The following is a 22,925-nucleotide window of genomic DNA, read 5'->3' as shown; positions in this document are numbered from 1 at the left end:
GTGTTATGACTGGCTAATGTATTTACATTTTAAGCTTGTGTAAACGCGTGTGTACACAAACAAACAAAAAAGTGTTTGTGTGCATTCATGTATATGTGTGAGTAAATATATATATATATATATATGTGTGTGTGTGTGTGTGTGTGTGTGTGTGTGTGTGTGTGTGTGTGTTTCGTATGATGTGTGTATGTCTGTATGTCTGTGTGTGTGGTTGCACATGCATGACATAAGTAACTGTGCATTTGTATGGGTGTTCATACATCACTTCATTTGTAAACATGCAAAAACATGTATGCTTGTATTTCTGTATGCCTCTCAGAATGTGCAGTGACAAGTGTTACAAATAAGCATATTCAAAATGATAGTTTGACATAATAATTAACACTAAAATGTTACCATCTATAACTGTAAACATCTGCACCAACTATGATTAAACAGTAATAAAATTAAATAGCAATACATAACAAAATGGCTGAGAATCAATGTTAATGTTTATGCAGTGACAAAACTCTTCTCTGCTGTAGTATCCAACTCCTGGTTTTTGTGATCTTCAATGGCATGAAATGAACAAGCGAGTATAAAACAAACCGTCTACCTGCCTTTTCAGACCTACTGTTCGTATCTGTGAATTTACTTCTATTAAACAGCAACAATTCCTCGGTTGTATGCAGCTCTTACTGTATTGTATTACTCTTTTGTAACAACAGATTTCTCTGAGTGAAATTCGGGCTGCTCTCCCCAGAGAGAGCGCGTCACTACGCTGAGAACGCCACCCTTTTTTGTATTTTTTCTGCCTGCAGTTTTATTTATTTTTCTATCGAAGTGGATTTTTCTACATACTTTTGCCAGTCCTTTTGTTGCCATGGGTTCTTTGAAGTGCGCTAAATGCATGCTGAACATGGGACATCGATTTATCGTCATATCCGAGTGATTAGCGTCTAGACCACCACTCAAGGTCTAGTTGAGAGTAGAAAATATTGGCGACTGTGGGATTCGAACCAGTGCGGTCAGATTCTCTCGCTTCCTAGGCGGACGCATTGCCACTTGGCCAACGTTCCACTCATTGCATCCATTTCATTTGTAGCAGTAAAGGTGAAAGAAGATGTAATATTCCACTGACATAACTGGTGAAACACTTGATAAGTTCAGGCATCATTTTGTTATGACAGTTATTTCATGATAGAAACAAAGTTTCAGAGAGTGATTATCTTGCTGTTAGAATTAATACAGTTAGACAAATTTTCATAATTATATATCAAAACGCTGGATTCAGACAGGGTAGATCAAATTTTAGCAAATGGCAACTCTAAAAAAACATCCATGGATCAGATTTCTAGACTGCATTCACATTCAGAAGTTATACGGCTTGATATACTTTCCAGTAAACTGTTATGTTTCATATACAAGATTTATGGTTAGTGGCACAGTTATTGAACTGCTGCACACTATTTTTATGTGTTTCAAATAATGCTAAACATCAACAGAATAAAGGCGGAAAAGTGAAATATAACACGTGCACTTGTGAACATATCGGGTGTCCCCCAAAAAAGTGAACCGTTATTTGACAAGTATTTTCTCAGTGATAGAGAAACCCAATTAATTGAAACATTTCACACGGTAACCTTAGGGTATCATCAACAACTCTGCAAAATATCTAAAAGTTCGGACGCAAATTATGCGAGTATTGTCACACCCGATATATACATACCCCCACAGATCTACACAGACACAGACACAAACATGAAATGTGTCTCTCCTCAGCGCCAGGTTTTTATACTGTAGTAATTAACATCCAGAGAAGAAAAAGAAAACCAAATAATTTCAAAAGGAAATCCAAATGAGGCAAAGAAACAAATATCAAACAACAAATGACTACAACTTTTTCTCTTAAAAGACGGACATCCATAACTTCACCAGTGTACAAATGTACACACACGCGCGCGCACGCGCACGCTGTAATCCTAAGTAGCACAGACAATCAGTTTTCTCAGTCTGTCTCGTCGAAAAAGACAGATGGTGATGACTTGTTCGCAGTTTTGTTGTTTAGAGTGCCTAGCAACATTTGGGCTTTTGCTGGATTGATGGAAGATCATGCGTCCTGGCACCATTCAGCAATATTGTTCAGTTGTTTCTAGATGGCTAAATTTATTTCTTAGACATCTTTCAAACTTTTGAAGAGAAAGCCATCATCCGCTAGAGTAAGGACACAAGCTATTATATTCTTTTTTTTTAGATCTACAAGCCCTTCATTTTGATGTTGTAGAGGACAGGGGAGAGCGGAGATCATTGTGGCAGTCCCATAGAAAGTTCATAGGGTGGAGACATCCAATCTCCAAGACGTAGGATGACGGTTCTTTCCTAAAGTGCTGCAAACATCCATCTTGTCATTGTCATGCTTACTCCTTACCGTAGTAGCAGCTCCGTGAGTTGTACAAACTGGGCTTTGTTGCATGCATCTTCCAAGACAACTGTTTCTGCTAATGTTTCTTCTTTTCTTTGGAATCCTTGATATACCTCATGTCAAAACAGCCGCATTTCCCCATGTACATTTACCTGTTCTGTACTCCCCTTGATTTGGAGGGAAAATATGACTGCTCAAGATCTCTTAGGAGTTTCCTCGCTATTGTGCGTTCCATGAGCTTTCCAGCAATGTTTTGCATCTTTAGGATGCGGTAGCTACTTACTTGATGATGATCCTTCTTTGATTTGGTATCTGCTTTAGGATGCTGTATGTCCAATCTTCTCCCTGCATTTCCATTCTGAAAGCTGTTTTGATTTGGACTGAATAGTTTGCTTCTGTCTTCTTCCAATAGCTCCTTGACATCGGAGTAGCAAACTCTAGGCCAGTACAGGGACAGTATCTTTCTTGCATTTTCCTATTGTTCTATTACGATCATTAATTGTGATGTCATCAATGGGTCCAGTCTGCATAAGATTTTTGGTTTAATCCATCTACATATTTCTGCTTTTCGTCAAAGGTGTTTTTTGTTGTTGTTGTTATTGTTGTTATTGTTTTTTTCTTTTTTAATGAACAGTTTGATCAGAGTGGATCTTTTTTTCTTTATTTGTTTTCAGCTTAGTCCCATCAGTGTCCAACACATCTGGAGTTGTTGCTGCGCTAGTTTCTTCCGACCATGTGATGATAAAAGCCCCTGAACTCTGTCAATGTTGTGTCATAATTGGTGGTATCGCAAAAATGTTTCCGCTTACTGTCTTTTACTTCTTGTGCTAAGTTTTTTGTTGTTGTTGTTTTTTGTCCAAGTTTGACAGTTCTATGCTTTTCTACCCAGTTTCTCTCTGTGTTGGTATTCCACCATGGGGGCTGAATAGTTTGCTTATAGTTCAATGCCCTTCTTTTATTTATTCCGCATATTCATTTTTCGATCGTATTTGTTTCTCTGTTTTCATACTGAAATGGATTATCACGCTTGATGTTATGCTTTTTCATGGTTTCTGAAGACTGAAAACTGGAATTAATCTCTGCCTTGATGTGGAACCATCTCTGGTCCCATCTTGCTCTGAATTTGAAGATGTTATAGCGATGTCGATTACAATGTCGTTGTCTCATTGCCTTGTTTCCAAGGCGTGTTGGGTTCTAATGGGCTGAGAAGAATTTCTCCTATCATTTCTTCAAGTGCAAGTCCTTGCGGGTTGGTGTTCTGTTGGTCCCATATTTTTTATTTTGCATTAAAGTCTCTACAGAGGATGAAAGAATCTCCAAATTCATTTTCCATTTCCTCTGAAAAGGTCTAAGCAATTTATTGGCGCAGGATCCTGGGTAGTGATGCAGGATCTTGAGTGAACTGACGTCGTTGATTACAAATTATTATTATTATTATTCATAACATAAAGTTTCCTGCGCTGGTTTAACACATATCATTACTATCATTCTGTCCTTTTTTGTGGTGGACCAAACTTACATGATGAACTGACAGCATTGAGAGAAATCAACTTGACTGCTCCTCTTATTTGGTTAGAAATGTCAGACTATTCACAAAAGTTGCAGCGGAACTGACAATGAAACAAATAGTCAATGCCATTCAACTCAGAATTTGAAAATTTTTAAAAAGTGATAACTTAAAAGTCTTCATTAGGCTTGAGACAGCATCACATGGCTGTATTTGTTTCCTTGCGTAATGCATTCAGTCATCTACGAAAAACAAGAGATACAGACATATGCAGTGTAATGTGGTCCCATGTCTTCACAGTTCAGCTCACAGTACATTCAGCTCTGTTAATGGGCGGGCCAGGAAGCAAAAACTCCCACAATGACATAATGATAATATGTTCAAAGCCACAACCTGCCTGTTGTTAGTATGTGGCGCAAACCATTCCCAAATGATGGCTGGTCTGAAACTTTTTCATCTTTCGAAGGAATACGAAATCTGGCAAAATGCTAATGGCAGAAGTAGAAACTATCTGGGTATCCCTTACTGGTTACTAAGCCAAGAGTTTTCAGTGTTGAGGCCACGTCTGCCACATCTCCAACAGATTAGTCGAAGACATTGAGCAGATATGGAACTTTCTTCATATTCAGTGTGCCTGCTTATACTTCAAAAGACAGATATAAACAGACACACAAAATAGTCAAATTCCCTGAATGAACAGCTTGGGGGTTATACCATTATACCAACACACAGATGGATTGGACATACAAAATTTAATTGTGCTATTAGCATCATAAGCTTTTGAAAGATTAAGGATGGTGCCACAGAAAGTGTAAATAAAGAGTTTTACATGGAACCTAGACTAAATATTCAACAACTGACAAAAACATCCAATACCGCAGCACCTATTTCAGAAACTAAGGCATACAACAGGACATATAAAGAGAGGGTGTATCTCCATGCACTCCACACTAAACCATGCCAGCTACTCAAATCATCATCCCCCCCCCCCCCCCAACACACACACACACACACCTGTTGATCCAGCTTGACACACTCAATTATCTTGTCTCGACACAAGTTGCGGGCAATATCATCATTAGCAAACTCATCAGGAAACGCCTCAGATACACGGCGCATCAGCTCTGCTTTGATATAGGTGTCCAGATATTCAATGTCTGTCCTGAAATCATCAAGTACGTGACACCCTGTTATTGCATACATCTCTTGGTTAACGCTTTGTTATCAACCGTATATTAATTAGTATTTTTCATAATTATGCACAATTAATAAATGTTGAGCATGCCTGGTCGGACAGGGCACAAATCTGTCAAAAGAAGTGTTTGAATTAACACATTCATTCTGCTTCAGCATACAAAGATATCCACAAAGGAGCATCTACTGCCATGAACTGTATTTTTACACCGCTCTAGAAATGGAGATGAACTGAAACCATCATGCATAGCTTTTTTATTGCAATGACATAGATCAACCAGAAACAGCGACAAAATTTCAAGTACTTCTATCACAAAAATGACCTAGATAACTATCTTCTTGTTCGTGCACAGTTCACACATTTGCCTTCCATAATATTTCCAAGTTACACATATACAGCATGCAAGTTTTGAAGAGAGCAGTCATGGATTGGTGAACAGCTTCAAGCAGTTCAGGCAGGACTGTTATAGCATGCATCCAGGTATGTGTGAGCTCTTTACTCTCTCCATGCTTTCTCCGTTTGTCCTTTCCTACACTTTCATTTTCTCTTTTTGCAGTCTTTACTTCACTTTACCATTTATAGTAATAAGCAATGAAGTGAACGGGGGAAAATGGGGAAATTTTGGACCTCCGTCCTCAATGACAGCATCATGTCCATTTTCTTCAATCGAGATGTACCTTGCCGACCTGGGTGAGACTGTCAGTAGACTGGGGGCAGGACAAACGAATCAAGACATAGGACAATTGCTTTTCCCTCGTGGTTAATCTTAGCAAAAACTAAAATCTTCGGCGTAACTCATTCAGCCATGAGCCAGAGCAATGCCCAGGCTTCAAAATTCGTTTCATGGACCATGGAAATGGTGTACACATGAACAAACCGCAAATAAAGGGTACGAACTTCTGCAGCATTTCCAGTTGTGTCCCCGCGTTTCAGTTTGGAGGAAAAGCCGGTCGATTTCATTATATTTTCTTCGTTTTTCTGCATCAGTGTGGCACGGGAACCTGTCCAGGTTGTAAACTCTCTGGAGTTGAATGGATTAAGAACTACAAATATATACGTACCTGGGAGCCAGTTTTAACACCACTCTGCTGGACATCCTGAAGATGCCACCTTCCAGATAACAACTGTGCATCTGCTCTAAAACAATGACTAGCACACATCACATAAAACATGTCATATTTCATATGTATTCTAAGTTTTTTTTCTGATTACGTCATTCTCAGATTCGATATATTCACTGGAAAGAAAGTGAAAGCACAAGCATGTAAAAAGGATATAAACATGTAAACAAATAAATTTCCCACGAGCCGGAGCAGCCATCACTCCTCCTCATAGCTCTACATGGGTATGCGACATGGCCATCACTCCTCATAGCTCTATATGGGTATGTGACATTCTGTTCATGGATATGGATTGCTGATTTTTAAACTGTGGTTGCAGAGTGATATCATATTGGCCAATGCATGTCACAGGAATGAAGCGAGTTGAACACTTTGTATTTTATATAAACATATGTCAAAACATTTTCATTGCCCACTACACTTTCAATGTTAGTTTCAGTTTCAGTAGCTCAAGGAGGCGTCACTGCGTTCGGACAAATCCATATACGCTACACCACATCTGCCAAGCAGATGTCTGACCAGCGGCGTAGCCCAACATGCTTAGTCAGGCCTTGGAAAAAAAAGGTGAATAAATAATAGATAAGCGTACATAAATAAGTAAATAAATACATAAATAATAATTATAATATGAAAAAAGGTAGTGATAACAATAATAATAATAAATAAATAAATAAGACAACAATGATGATAAATAAGCAAATAAATGTAAAACATGAAGACACACATTCACACATACACCCACACATGCATAACAGATATGCGCCAAACATGCAGTTTCACAGATATGAAAGCACAGTCAAATACACATAAACGTACATGAGCCCCAACACACACACACACACACACACATTACCCTGCACCTCCTCTACCCTCCTCCTCCACACACTCATTTCTAGGCTACGTATCGCAGCTTCCACGACACACACACACACACACACACACAGATGAACACTTACTTGTACAAGCACACACACATACGCCCATATCCCCCACCCTCAATCCTACACATATATATATACAAAGATATATATATATATATATATATATATATACAAACCCGCACGTTCCAATATCCCGTTGCTCCAACAGTGTAGGCATGCATACACTCACATACCTCATCCTCTACCCCCCCTGCCCCCGGCACCCCCACCTACCCCTCACACACACAAACATACGCACGTGCACAGAACTTTCCTGACACATGTGTACAACTTACACCCTTGCGCATGCACAAACGCACTCAAACACACAGACCCACACATACACACAAACACACACATGCACACACGCACAGAGGCTGCCACTGACTGGCCGCAAGAGGGATGGGAAAAGATCTCTGATGCCAAGAACGTAGCGTATAGTGTGTTGCTCAGTCTATTGTATTTGTTAAAGCCCACAGAGACTCTGTTCCGTTTTGAAGAAATTTGCGCAATGTTGGTTTGGAAATGATGCCGATATTTGTTTGATTTGCAAAGCATCGTGCTCTACCTTTCATGTTAGACTTACGGCCGCTCCCTCTCTCTGCTTTTATTTCTTTGAGGCGATCGATGGTGTGATGGCCTTGTACCTGTTCTTTTTGATATTCTTTGACTTTTCTGAGGATTTCCGATTTTCCTAGATGTAGTCCGCTCGTTGGTGTTGCGTTACCAGCAAGTCTGTCAGCTCGCTCATTTCCCTTAACACCTGCATGTCCCGGGTAGTATGACCATGTGAGTTTTTCAATCTGAAAGTTGCGCATTGCCTTATGCCACTCTGGGCTTCCCATTCCGTTTTCAATTTTCTGTATGATTCTGAATTATTTGCTGGGATAAAAACATGTTATTTCTATTATGCATCAAAGTTTCACACACACACACACACACACACACACAAACAAAAAAAAAACCAACAGCTGTGGTGTGTAAACGAACCCACCTTTGTTGCATCTGCATGTAAGCAAAGGAAACGAGATCAGCAGCCAGTCCACTGCCCTGGATGACCACGACAGGAATCTTCTTTGTCAGCAGCCACAGAATGTGGTCAATGTCTGCAGGCCCTCCCTGCACCAGTAGACCTATCACTGGTGTCAGCAGGGATTCTAACTCCTGATTCAACCTATTATCTTCTGGCGCTGTAAACACAAATGTGCACACCACCATAACAAAAAAACAAAACAAAACAAAAACAAAAAACAAAACAAAAAAACTTTACGTCATTGTAATTCATTATCATCAATGACACTTATGTTATCTTAACATTATTAGACAATGCACTAAGCATCAACTCAATCCTTACATATACTGGGTATTTATATAGTTTAAAATTGTTTTTAGAATAATGATGAAACAGTCTCATGAAATTTCGAAATGCGATAGTGGAGAAATTGAATAAGCACAGCACAAAGTTTTAAAGCTCTTTCAACTTTACTTTCTTTTTTAGCAGGAGGTAAAAATATATCTATTTTTCATCACATAAAATTTGAGGGTGGTAAAAAATGTATATAAGTGAAATAAAGACTGTTTTCCACAAACACTGCTCTTGGGGGTGGGGGTGAGGGGGGTGCGCAAATGCTCCTTGTGGAATTTCAGACTTAGCTGAGCAGCTATTTCATCTGTGCATTTCATCGACAGAACCCTGTTTTTGACACAGAAATTGTGATAGAGAGTTTCCTAGACTCTAGTATATCTGTCTGTGTACAAAGTGGAGGCTGTGCAGTTACTAAGTGGCGAAGAAAATGAGAACGTTGTCATCATTGCTGAAAGCCATTTTCTGTGTCGGGCATTAACTTCCGGTTGTGCTCACGAACTGTTATTCCGATGTACTGGTGTAAGGTGTGTGATACGAGGTTATAACTGAATAGATATGCTGAGTGCACACCGGGGATTTTGTAGTGCATAATCGTTACCAGTTAACAGCTCTCTCAGTTAATTTTCAGAAAAAACAACAATTGCGTGTATTTGTTTACATCCTTTAACTCTACTTCCGGTCAACAAAGCCAGGTGTTTCACCGCAGAACTGTAGGAGGGCTGTTCATTACAGATTTTCTCTCACCCACTTCCCATGGACTGAGAGGAACGAAACTTGGCACAGTTTATAGTCTTTCTTTGCATGGGTACTACCATGGGTGGCACGCTTCTCTCACCGCTTTATGCAACTGTGAAGTTCTTGCCTGTAGAAGTCTGCAGGTTCCGCCGGAAGCCACGACTTGACCTTAGAAATACGTTTCATCGTCTAGGAAGTGGTTGCCCTTCAAAAATGACATTGTTGGAGAGAGGTGGATGTCGGATGGTGCGAGGTCGGGAGAGTGAGGGGATGAGGAAGGATTTCATAGCCGGAGGACCGTACTTCCGTCTGGGCAACACGCGAGTTGTGAACCGGAGCGTTGTCTTGCAGGAGGCGGACACCTATGGTCAGTATGCCATTCCCTTCGGTGTTCATAGCCTTCCGCCATTTCTGCAGCAATGAAGCGCAGTATGTCCCGGTAATTGTGGTACCCTTTGCCAGTAAATCCATCATCAGTACTCCACGCTGGTCCCAAAAGACCGTCAGCATGACCTTGCCCACCAAGGGTTGGACGAGCGCTCTCTTCGGAGGTGGTGAGTCCACTGCTTTGACAAGGCTTTAGTCTCTGGTTCATAGTGATGGACTCATGTTTTGTCGTGCGTAATTAGTCTGTCGGAGAAGTCCTCCTGGTTTTCTTGGTACATGGCCAAAACAGCCTTGGAGCACGTGACTCGTTCCTGCTTCTGAAAAGATGTGAACGATCGGGGAAATCCACCGAACAGACAACTTCCACATGTGCAAATGGTCATGGAAGATTTTTTTTCCTGAGACCCCATACTTATCTTAAAATCTTGGCCAAGTTGGCGAACGGTTATGCGCCGTCTTCCAAAATGGCGGCCTCCACTTGCCGAATAATATCTTCATCAATGGCGGACTGTGGTCTCCCGGGAATGGGAGCCGTGTCCAACAATGTGCGACCACACTTGAACTGATGATGCCAGTGCTTGACTTCGTCATACGATGGGGCATCATTCCCATAAGTATTTCATATCTCATCGGAAGTCTCCCTTAGTGTGCGGCCTCTCAAGTACAGAAACTTTGTGTCTGCTCTGCTCTCAACTGGCTCCATTTTTTATTTTTTCATTATTATTTTTTTTTTAGTAGGCTATCATAGCTAAAATGATTTGACATGAGGAAAACTGTCCTACATTATAAAATATTTGTTTCCGTAATTACAATATCATGATCATACCCAGTTACCATGACCTAATTAAATATATCTTGATCAGACAGAGATATCTTCCAAGCCAAAATATCAAGTTGCTGGTCAAGGACACCGCATCTTGCTGTGACCTTATTACATATTATCTCCTGACGTGTGGTTGATGGACTTTGAACAACACGAATTCAGTTAGATTCGAGGTAATAAGAGTGTTTATGAATATAGATAATACAGATCTAGAGCAGCACAGTCTTTGCATGAATGGGCACAAGTAGCGCAATAAACAAACACACAGTTTAGAAATGCAGTCATTGTAATGTAGTCAGTGCGTGTACAGTGACCTAATTTCATGACTGAATTTAGTCAATTGAAGAAAGTTCTAATGGGTCTATGTGCCTCAAAATGTTCAGATAGCATCACAGTACATGTATACAACACCTTGTATTTTCATTTAATTGTGTCTGGCTACAAATTTAATATTTGTCTTCAAAGCATTTCAAGTTATATGAGTTTACCGGTCAAGGTAATCTGGTTTTACTGTGACCTAATTACATGTCTGATTTTAATTCCATTGAGCAAAGTGTCTGAAACGAAAATATACATTATACAACAACACAATTATTGTTTGAAGATCATAATTCAAAGGAAGCACAGCATTTAGATCTGCAGTTACATTGACACGGCCAGTGCGTAATGGGTGACATAATTTTATAGCTATTTATAGCTGAACGAGGAAGGTATCAAAATGTCTATGTGCGTAAATATATTAGGACAAGGTCATAGTACATGTGTGCAACAGGTCATTCTTTCACTCCTTTTTTGCCGTATTCACCCGATATTTGGGCCCACCTGGAAAACAACAGAAGGGGTTTATGGGGCAAATACTAGTACTGTGCCTGACTGTGATAACACCCCACATTACACACTAACATAACTGTGTGCAAATATCATTACGTATCTAAACAAGAGAGTCAAGGCCTTCAAGACTCACTTGTGATACACATATTTTCCAGTAAAAAAAAGAAGTTAAAATGAGTTTCGTATTCAAGGATATAAAGCTTCGGGAAAAAAGAGAAAAACGAGTTTATTAGCAGGTTCGGACCAAGCACATTCGGTCAGACGATAAGTAGACTTACCCACAGCGCTAAAGCGCAACTACCTGTGAGATTGAAAAATTAATCTTGAAACGTATGTGTTTTGTTTTTTTTGCGTCATAAATTACTGTATTCGAGGTGACAACGCTGTTAAAATCATATCGTTTAGGTATATCTCGATTAGTAAACAAATTTCTTTGAAGTCCGTGGTAAAAGGAAACGTCGCCATCGCCTCAGGCACACAGCAACATGTACTGATGTAGCTGTTCTCTCCTGACCTGCGTCTTCAACAGGCTTAAAGAAACTACAACGTGGTCCATTTAATTTCTCGTTCGTTTTCATTTTAGCTGATTTAGTATACTACTTAAAAATATTTATACAGTAAACACGTCTGTGTGTCACAGTATCTTTTTTTCCCCGGAAATGTGCTTTTCTTTTCTTTTAATTGCTAACAAAACAAAAAAAACGAGGTCAGGTCATCTTCAAACCAAAACACAATTTTTTTTTTTTTTTTTTTTTTTTTTAGATCCGGATAATCAACGAAATAAACCGTTGATGATCCAGAAATGCAGCTTAATCCAGAAGACTTACAACCTATTATTGGTATCACTGTGAAGGTCCTTTCCCCACTATGTCTAATTCAAATTTGGTATTGTCAGACAAAGTATTTCTAGACTGAGAAAATGACAATGTTAAAGTTAAACACGCACACACCGACATACATACAGACACAGACACACAAACTGAACACCGGGTTATTACACAGACTCACATTGTTTACAAAAGTGAGTCAACAAAGAAACGGAAGATGAACCCATGGACAAGTATTAGAGTATAACAGAACACTTATTCTTGTGTATGGGCCTGAATAAATTCATGTTTCTATCTTGATAGGCAAGAAGTGTAAAGAGGAATTCGTAGTCACAGAACCTACATGAGTACATCACTGGAATAAATTGTTTAGCACACCTTCCCCAGCAGTGAGAAAACAAGCTAAAGCAAGTTTTCCACTGAAACGTATTCTTATTTGTCACACCAGCAAACTTAGTTGCTCACCCTGATAAAGGGTTGAAAAGTGGCGAGGTTTCCCCACCGCCTTGGTGAAACGCACTTCCAGGTTCAGTCTGAAGTTGAGCAGTCCCGCTAAGTCTGGTGTTTTACCATCATCCATGAGTATGAAGTGTGAGTGGTCAGGGTTCAAGTCAAACAGTTCTGCGGCGGGGAAGCCACCGTTGTTCTCCACAATCTGCCCTTCCATTGTCTGTAAGAGTAACATAGTGACACTGTCTTGCTTTAAACATCCGTAATCTTTTATTTATTTATTTATTTTATTTTTATTTTTTTCGTTTTTCTAGCTATGCTCCAAATTGGAAGTGCTGTGCAAAAGAAGGCAAGAATCATATGATGATTTATTTCTGCTTTATATATATATATAACAAGAGAGGCAAGGCCTTCAAGACTCACTTGTGATACACTTTTTAAAAAAAATCAAAAAAAAAATCTAATCGTTAAAATGTGTTCTATATTTGTTATCATAAAGCTTCGCGTTTAAAAAAAAAAAAGAAAAAGAAAAAGAAAAAAGTCCTAACCAGATTCGATCCCCGCGTGTTCGGCTGAGAAGAAACTGCCTTATCCATTACACTATCGTGGCTCCTTAACTGACGTTCTAAAATTTAACATTTGAACATACTTTTTTAAAGGGCGATAAATCAATTGCGGTACTCGCAGTGAGAACGCTGTTTAAATCATATTATTCTGGTGTATCTTGGGCATTCAAAAAATCTTTAAGGGCAATAAAAAATTCTTTTTAATGGCTATCTCTGCAATCACACTGCAACATTTAGCCGTTTTCACTAGATCTAGATAGATGTACAAGTTTAGTTACACCCGCCGGGGATGTAGTACGACACGGTCGATTCAATTTCTCTTTTATGTTCATTCTAGTTTTAAAGTTTTAAAGTTGATATGAAAATTTAGTATTTGTTAAACTAATAACATGTAGAGCCAAGTACAAGTACTTCTAAACGTCGTAAGAAGTGAAAAGGACTTCATTTTGAGAAAAGTCAAGACTGGAAATTTTTTCGTTTCATCGTGATCAGTTCAAGGGTATTAACTCGCATGGTTTACAATTTTTAACTGTGAATTCCGACTGATTCTGTGGATATTTTTATGGCAGTTTGGGGCATAATCCAGTAAGTGATGAGGCGTTCACAAATCTTTTTCTGAATAAATATTTAACGGTCTCCTTCTCCAACTTTCCATCACATGTTATCGTAGATTGTTCATTGAATATAGGATTGAACGGGCAGGTCAACAACTTGAAACAAAATGGCGTCGTTCTCGTTCGCGAAGAATATGAGCACGCGCTTTGAATGTGTATAAATATGTGTACGCAATTGATTTTTGTCCATGACCTTCAGGGCTCAGCCAACAGATCTGTAAAGTCCACTTGTCATATTGATTTTAGTATTTTCCGAAAAAGACCACTTGGGCGAATGAACATAGTGAAATCCCTGTATACTGAGAGTAAAACACACAAGCTTTTTATGTACTGAGTATGTAAAAATGTAATGTTTAAGATGAGAAAGATCAGTTTAAAGCAAATTAAGTCCCCTAGCATTAATTACAGAGTAATTTCCCTTCTTTACTATCTGCACCAAAACGTTTGCAAAATAAAACTTCCATACTTTGCAAAAGAAGTTCCTGTTTGAACAAAAAATGATAATAATGACTGCTCTTGTTGTTGTGTCAGAATATCAGATCAAAGTGCCAAGTTTAGAGGATACAAAAAATATAAATATAACAGTAAATGCAGTTTGCATATAATTAGGCTTCGTTTTTTTTATTTTTTTGTGCCCATCCCAGAGGTGCAATATTGTTTTAAACAAGATGACTGGAAAGAACTGAATTTTTCCTATTTTTATGCCTAATTTGGTGTCAACTGACAAAGTATTTGCAGAGAAAATGTCAATGTTAAAGTTTACCACGGACACACACACACACACACACACAGACAACCGAACACTGGGTTAAAACATAGACTCAAGTGAGTCAAAAATGAACAAACAAAACAAAAACACTATCATATTTGTGGCCACTGTAGTTCAAATGGCATGTCTATGGTGGTAAAATGGTTAAGACGTTTATCTGCCAATACAGTATTCATGAGGGTCTAGGTTTGAATCCCAGTTTCGACCTTTCTCCGAAGTTTGACTGAAAAATCAAACTGAGCATCTAGTCATTGGGATGAAATGATAAACCAAGGCCCCGCAGGTAGCAAGCACTTGGCACACTGAAAGAGAACCCAAGGCAAGGAGAGGGTTGAATAAATCCACTCTGATAAGCACAGAAATATTAGTGAATGCACTCAAGGCCTGACAAACACAGTGAGCAATGCTGCTTGTCAGGCATCTATCCAGTAACTGGTTTATTTGTCCAAACACCTCCTCGAGAAACTAAAACGGACACTGGCATGTCTTCAACAGTGCACATCTCTCACAGCCTTCAAGTATCGGTCACTTCTTTGATTTCGGCTTCACAAACTGTAATACAATAACTAATTTTCTTTACACAGTATAACAAAATACCACTTCATGGAGACATACCTGTCCAGGATAAAAGCCAAATATATGCATCACCAATTTACTGTATTCTTGCTTAACAAAGTGTGCAGTATTTACTTATTTAATATGAAGATGTAATTTCCTTTCCTCTCCTTCACACCTGATGACAAAATCCACTGTACACTCCCTAACATTTCTTGCTCAGTTGCTGGATTTGTACTATTTCAAAACTATTATAACTATTTTTTCTTCGAAAGTAAAGAGCTTCTTTAATACTTAATGATGATTCTTACATCAACATAAACAAAATAATTATGCATTTTACCATTCCAGTCAGGATGTCAGCATAGACCAGAGAACTTTTGGCTGCAATTCCAAAAATGTTCAGGCGTGGTAGGCGTTCTCTCTTCTGAACGTTCTGAATGCGTAGTGGGTTAATAGCCATGTTTCTTCGGCGTGTCATCTCCTTTAATGCAGCATCCCCAATGATCTTGGACAACCCAATGTCCATGCCGTCAGTCAGTATCCACATCTCTGTTGAGTTTGCAGCCTTTGGGGACAAAAAGCAATTCACCCGCCTCCCTCCTAAAAATAGTACTGATCCGGCAGTCTAGAAAATGGCGAAATTAAACAACTAAAAATCAAAGTTAACATAATCGATAATGTACCAGCAGCAAAAGACACAAGCAGCGAAATACCATTGATATCAAGTATCATCACCAACACTACTGCTACTCAAGATGCAAAATATACTTCTATTGTCCATAAAACCTTGATAAATGTGTTTCAGCTGCACATAAAGCATAGAACATTTACACATATTTGAAATGAATATCGATATGAAGATTTACCAGATATAACTTACTCCATTTCTTATGATACCCCCCTTCCACCACCCAATAAACAAATCTCTACCTCCATCACCCACTCCCCTTCTCTTCTTTGCGGCACTAATAAAACATACCCATCTAATCCAATGTATTTATACAGCCCTATGCGAAGCACACATGTTAGAATGTAATTGAAAATGTTTATAGATACATACATTTTTTTTAAGCATTATGCATTATTTATAAAACATGAAACACTCACAAACAAAACTTACCAAAACAAGTGGGTATTACTGGTTCGTGTACATAAATAAAATCATTACAAACTTAAACAAGAAATACAAATGCCGAAATCACAGCTAAGTATAACCACAATAAATTATGTGCAGGTTAAAACAATGAAATAATGAAAGCATTACTTTCTGTCATGTTATCTATCAGAGACACCCACTTCATCCAAACATTTTCATGTCATTTCCCCACCAAAGTACTCTGTGAATCCAGCCACACACATACACATACACACACACATATACGAGGGTCATTCAATAAATAAGGTGAATTTTTCGGTATAAGGACTTCTAATACAGATAGAAGCTTACTTTTTTTTCTTCTTTTTTTCAACGTAGTCTCCCAGCACTGTCACACACTTTTCCCATCTGTGCACAAGCTTCCGTATTCCCTCAGCGTAAAAATCTTTGGACTGATGTCTCAGCCAGTCGCTCACAACACTTTTGACTTCATCGTCACTTTCAAACTTCGTGCCTCTCGTGAACGCTTTCAAGGGACCAAACAGGTGAAAGTCTGAAGGGGCAAGGTCTGGGCTGTAAGGGGGATGAGGGAGCAGTTCCCAGCCCAGCTCGACCCTCCTCTGTTTGTGCTCTGGAGTAAGCATCTTTGGCACCCACCGGCAGCTGACCTTCGAGTAGCCAAGGTCATCATGGACAATTTTGTGTGCTGTCCCAACAGATAAGCTCAAAGTCCTTGCAATGTCATCCCCTGTCACCCTTCTGTCAGACTGAATGAGGTCATTGACTGATTCGATCACCTCAGGAGACCTCACTTCTGTAGGCCTTCCAGGCCTGTCTTCATCCTCAACACTGCTCCGTCCTTCTTTAAACAATTTAGCCCACTTGTAGACATTTTTTCGGCTGAAACATGTGGCACCATACACAGTTGACATTCTCCTATGAATTTCAACTGGTTTGCACCCTTCAGCAACCAAAAACTTGATAACTGACCGCTGTTCAATCCTGGAGCATGCTTCTTGGTCGGCCATCCATGTTAATCGCCAAAACTCTCAAAGTTTTTTTTAATCTGCAAAACAAATTAAATCCATGTGAAAAAGAAGTAAAAAAAAAAGAAAGAAAAAAGTAAGCTTCTATCTGTATAAGAAGTCCTTATACCGAAAAATTCACCTTATTTATTGAATGACCCTCGTATATTGGTCATTCTTCAGTGCTGAACGTTAGTAGGGGCAACTCACTTCCGTTAATATGGAAAAGCTTCAGTTTCTAAAGGAGGCGTCACTGCGTTACAGAGTGGATTTCTTTTTACATAATTTTACCAGAGGGCAACACTCTTGTTGCCATAGGATCTTTTTCAGTGCGCCAAGTGCGTGCTGCAAATGGGTCCTCGATTTATCGCCTCATCCGAAAGACTAGACACTCAGTTTGATTTTCCAGTCAAACTTGCGAGAAAGGGTGAGAGCGAGATTCGAACCCACACACTCAAGGATTCTGTTTTAGCAGCTGAGCGTCTTAGCTATTCTGCCACCTTCTTCCTCTAATGTAGCAAAAACGCGTTCTGGTGTGATTATTGACTGTATGTGTAGTGCATACGTTGAATGATGTGTACATGATAAACAATTGTTAAAAAATAAATTGGGATGATGACGCTGCAAAATAAGATGCAATATAGTCATTGAAAATGGAGACTGAAAATGAAAAAGTGAAACGTGCTGCTGTTGTGCCTCACTTTAAACACTACAAGTTACACAACAAGAAGACCAAAAGCACCTAGAAATATGGGCTGCTAACACCTGGGGAATGAAGTTCATTGCAAAAAATGGGGGGCTATGTCCTTAGAATGGGGAAGAAGAAGAATTTTATGTACAGCCTAAACAACGAAATTCTGCAGGAAGTGGACCACACTTAGGCGTCCTGATATCTGACGACGACGTCGCACACACCACCAAGAAAGCCAAGATCACCTTAGGCTTCTTGTGACGGAATCTACGCCACTGTCTCATGCACTGTAAAAGAACAGCATACATCGTCTTCGTCAGATCCATCATGGAATATGGGGCGATTGTATAAGGCGACATCAACATACTATAGATCGCGCCCAACATCATGCTGTCCGCTTCACATAAAGCGCGTTGGGTTACGCTGCTGGTCAGGTATCTGCTTGGCAGATGTGGTGTAGCGTATATGGATTTGTCCGAAAACAGTGACGCCTCCTTGAGCTACTGATACTGATACTGTCCGCTTCATAACAGGGGACTATCGCTCCAGGGAGATGGGCAGTATGACAACCATGCTGCAAGGCCTCCAGCTCCAGAGCCTCGAAGATAAGCGTCGAGGCCTGAGGCTAGCCTTCTTTAGTCGAGTGGTTGAGGGGTTGGTGGCAGCACTGCCACTAGACAGCTTTCTACAGCCACGAGGGAACAAACGTCGTGTACAGCGTGACACAATCATCGTCGTACGCTCAGCAACAAACAACAACAGATGTTTTGTTGTGTCACCACCAAACACTGAACAAACAGAACAATTCCTTCTTTGTCAGAACATTGTAAAATCTGTCTGAAGACGACATCAAGTCGGCTGGCTTCAGGCAGACGGGCATAGACAACACCACTTGTCATACTCCTGTACGCAATCCCCACCCCACCCCCCACCCAGCAACCGCGCGCCCGTTGCAGTTATCGTCAAACTTTGGCTTCAGCAACGTATTCTTCCAGATCCAGAGTTTCAATAAAGTTCACTTTATGTGGCCTAACAAGCTAATTAAACGTCAAACCTCACCATAACATTTCTAAAACAAATTTCAATACACCGCACATCGATTGAAGTTTATTTTTCGCCAATTTTGGTGTCGGACTTGACGCAAGCATTCAACACAGTTTTACTCGGACAACGAAGACACAACGGAAGTTTGTATAGGAGGAAGGTTATCGCTATCGAATCTTTCTTTATGTTTTTCAAGCAAATTTGCTTTACACATAATCAAAAAGAATCGGCGTGTGCTTAAGTCCTGTGTCCGTGTTCGCATTCCCCGCCGCGAATCTAAGACTGGAAATTTTTCTTGCGAATAAAATCAACAGAGCCTCGAAACTATTGAAGCGCCTGAAAAAATTCAACTTAAATACCGTGGCACAAAATTAGATGTGAAATGTTATTAAACCGTATTTTCCATTCAGTTGATTCTCCCGAGTCTTTCTGACAACAAAAGGTTGATCAATGACGGCAAGCCGTGAGTATGTGCAACAGATCGAAATAGGTAAATTTGGTGACTTTTGCGGCCCATCAAATCTTGAGATGAGTTTATTTTATCACCTTTGCACCCCTTCTTTCATATAAATTAACTTACTTGATCAATTTCAGCCGTTTTGTTAATTTTGTAACGTTATGGTCATGTTTGTAGTGTGTGACTCCACTAAAAAACTGCTTTTTCGTGACCACCATACTGTTCATCGAAAAACAAATAACGAAATCGGACATTAACATGTGAAAAAGAGTCAGGAAAAAGAACAAACATTTCTACACACACAACTTGTTTAGTTTTCAATTCATCGTTCCTCTTTGTAAAATGTGTCACATCACAAGCGTTATCCCTTTTTAGATTTATTGCCAACTAACTCTGAGAATGCATGTCTGTGTTGTGTGTTGATAGTTTTTGTTTTTGTTTTGTTTTGTTGCTTTTTTCATAAGATGCATGACATAATATTATTTCATTTCAACAAAGCCCTGTTTAAGTGTTGAAAACAAAAATACTAGATTTGTAACAATTATGATGTGCGTCACATTTAAGTTCCACCATGTTTTCTAAAAACGTGTGCATAAAAACAATGCGTTGATATTTCTTATTTGTCAAGTGCACTAGAAATCTTCCAAGCAAATTAACTGCTTTTGTCAGATTTTGATGTCTAATGTAAAGCACTTTGAGTCATTGAGTCACGAGCGTTATTGACATGCATGTCCCCACATCATCCAGAAACATGGAAATAAGTAACTTTTGTTATATTCTTCAAATTGTGTTTGAAAATATAAAGGATTTAGATTGTTTTAAACAACCAGATTAAAATGTACTTAACCGGTTTTAATTTTGGCCTCGAAATGAGTAAATCCCACTTTATGTGACCAGCTCTGAAGAATGACCCATACAGATATATACACTGTAACAAACCATGTTCAAACTTAGAAAAACAAGGAAAATAAGAGACTATGCTAATTACAAATAAGAGAAATAAGACAGCCGATTACAGCTTGATGGACTGTGGAACACCCAGCTTTTGTCAAACAGTGACAGACAAGCAACGGCATAGCCATGTACAGGAGTTCATGATCACTGTCATTAGGATAATGCGCTGGAATGGTATAGACCATGGGGCAAAGCAGCAAAGAAAACAAGAAATATTGCAGATATGATTTCTTTTTACTGTCGATTTTTCGAGTCTGAATTCACAAAAAAGAACAGGGTGAACAGATGGAGAGATATTATATATATATATATATATATATAATGGTGAAACAGATTGTAGCAGGTTATTTTCTCTCTCCCAGACATAGTCATACTCACATATACCTCAATAATGCCTTCCTGAAAGTCTTCCTCAAACCGGGCGTTCTCCCATGGCACAAAGTAGCGTGATGAGCAAATCACACTGAGCACCAGTTTCGGGGTTCGTCGATGCCAAACGACATTCATAAACTGTGCAACATCGTCCATGCCCACATCTTTGTGCACAATCATGTAATACCTGTTCTGAGGACACAAAGCAAAAACAGTTTATAACACACACACACACACACACACACACACACACACACACACTATCCTTGTGAATAGGTTGGTGTAGAAAATATCAAAGCAGCATTCAGTCAAAGAATGACCCCCACCCCACCCCCCCACGCCCTCCACCCCCTTTTTTTATGTACTCTAGTAGATTGCAAAAAGAAAGAAAAGTTGTTTCGGAAAAGCAAGCCAACACTGAGACGAGTGTCGAATCTTTTTATTGTTGAAGGAAAATAATCTTTTGCGAACTTGAAGCACTTTATGTTCCTTTCTTTCTTTCCTTCCTTCCTCTCTAAGTCTCTTCCTTTTTTGTTTGTTTGTTCTTGTTTTCTCTCTCTCTCTCTTTTTCATGACAAACATTCAATTTCAATGGTCTTGCAGTGTACCAGGAAGCTTCTCATCCGGTGGCTTTCTCCTCACTTTCCCAATCAACTGCTGTTGGCTATCATCTGCTCTGCACAACGACTATCAAACACTTAAATTTTGTGCTCAAGATTAATAAACAGTTCTAAGGATAGAGAGCCCTTGACACAGAGGGATAAACAACAACAACAACAACAGTCAAGCTCATACTGGTAACTAAACATGGAAGTGTCAGTGTGTCATACCCTGATCTAAAAGAGAGCTTGTTATTAGAATTTAGAGTAAGGAGAGCATAGGCTGCTTCTTCTTTCCGTTCATCAGATGGTAACCCACGGTCTCTGTGATGAAGACGGTTGAACATTGCAGGTCTTCTACACAGCCGTCACTGGGGAGGGTCACTGGAGTTGGGTTGGGTCAGTTCATCTTTCTTAGCGCCTCACGGAGGGGGGCAGGTGTTATGTTGCCTGACTGTCAGTCTCACTGGTGTCAAAGGCTCTCTGTTCTTAGAACAGGGTCACCCTGCTGAGTGACCTATGCGGAATTTGATATATAAATGGTGGTTTAGGCGGTTATGGCCTGTCATGAGTCTGAACACTGACACCTGTTCCCACATAGTCAGCAGGTAGCAGGGGTAAAAGTGTACAGGCTGACACTGGTATATTTACTCCAATAACTCACTCATTCCTGTGCCATCTGAACAAGCTCTTTCTGTTCAGTCCTTCTGTGCTAATGGCTAATCTAAAGTCCTTGATAATCAACTTGGATTCAGACACTTTCGTGAATAATCGTAATAGCATAACCTCTGCCATTTACAGATACTGACATAGACATACTGATCAGTCTATGAATAATTTGATAAATGTTATACACACATGTATATTACATCCATCCACACCCATATATATATATATATATATATATATATATATATATATATATATATATATATATATTACTATATATATAGATATATGTGTGTTGGTTTTTTATGGATGGATCTCTCTCTCTCTCTCTCTCTCTCTCTCTCTCTCTCTCTATATATATATATATATATATATATATATATATATAAACCGAGCAAGTGAAATATGTACCTTTGTATCCTCTTCGCCCTTAACTGTGAAACGCACAACCCCGGAAGGAAACTGGGGGTAGAGTGCAACCCTCTCCTGATGACGGCTACGATCAGATGTGTCGTATGTGTTGTACAGATTGTACGCATTCACGAAGATATCTCCTGATTCGCTTGATTGAGGTGTCTCCCCTTCCGACAGCTCTTCTGTATTCTTCATCAACTCGCTAAATGACACGGGAGAGTTTGCATGGGGAACAGTCACATCAAATTTGCGATCCTGAGCCATTTCTCTGACTAGGGTGGCCTGGCTTTTAATGAGTATGGGGTGTGCAGACGTGTCAAGATGGACTTGACAATTTTATGTAGCTGATTCAAACACTGGAAAACATAGTATGCAGGCAGGTAAGGAGTCAATACAAAAATGTATATAATACATGCTCATATAAATAAAAGAAACTGTTCACTTTATGCTAGTACGTCACTCAATTCCTTTTTCTTTTCCATTTCTATTTCACACACATTAACTCCCTAAATCATTAATTCGAGTAATAACAGC

At 39.4% G+C, this 22,925-nt stretch overlaps 1 protein-coding gene across 1 annotated transcript in view; it reads right to left on the bottom strand.

Moving 5' to 3' along the window:
* LOC143298614 (transient receptor potential cation channel subfamily M member-like 2) overlaps positions 1-22,655 on the bottom strand; it is a 90,198-nt gene extending 67,543 nt beyond the window's left edge. Inside the window, exons 1-6 of the mRNA XM_076611494.1 lie at positions 22,389-22,655; positions 20,716-20,901; positions 15,411-15,635; positions 12,579-12,783; positions 8,139-8,334; positions 4,923-5,070 (exon numbers count right to left, since the gene is read on the bottom strand). Coding sequence (XP_076467609.1) covers positions 4,923-5,070; positions 8,139-8,334; positions 12,579-12,783; positions 15,411-15,635; positions 20,716-20,901; positions 22,389-22,655 — 1,227 coding nt within the window. The remainder of the gene's footprint in view (positions 1-4,922; positions 5,071-8,138; positions 8,335-12,578; positions 12,784-15,410; positions 15,636-20,715; positions 20,902-22,388) is intronic.
* Between the last annotated feature and the right edge of the window lie 270 nt (positions 22,656-22,925).

The sequence above is a fragment of the Babylonia areolata genome, chromosome 24 (genome assembly GCF_041734735.1).
Source record: "Babylonia areolata isolate BAREFJ2019XMU chromosome 24, ASM4173473v1, whole genome shotgun sequence".
NCBI classification, from domain to species: domain Eukaryota; kingdom Metazoa; phylum Mollusca; class Gastropoda; order Neogastropoda; family Buccinidae; genus Babylonia; species Babylonia areolata.
This window is presented reverse-complemented; position numbering and strand designations above follow the sequence as displayed.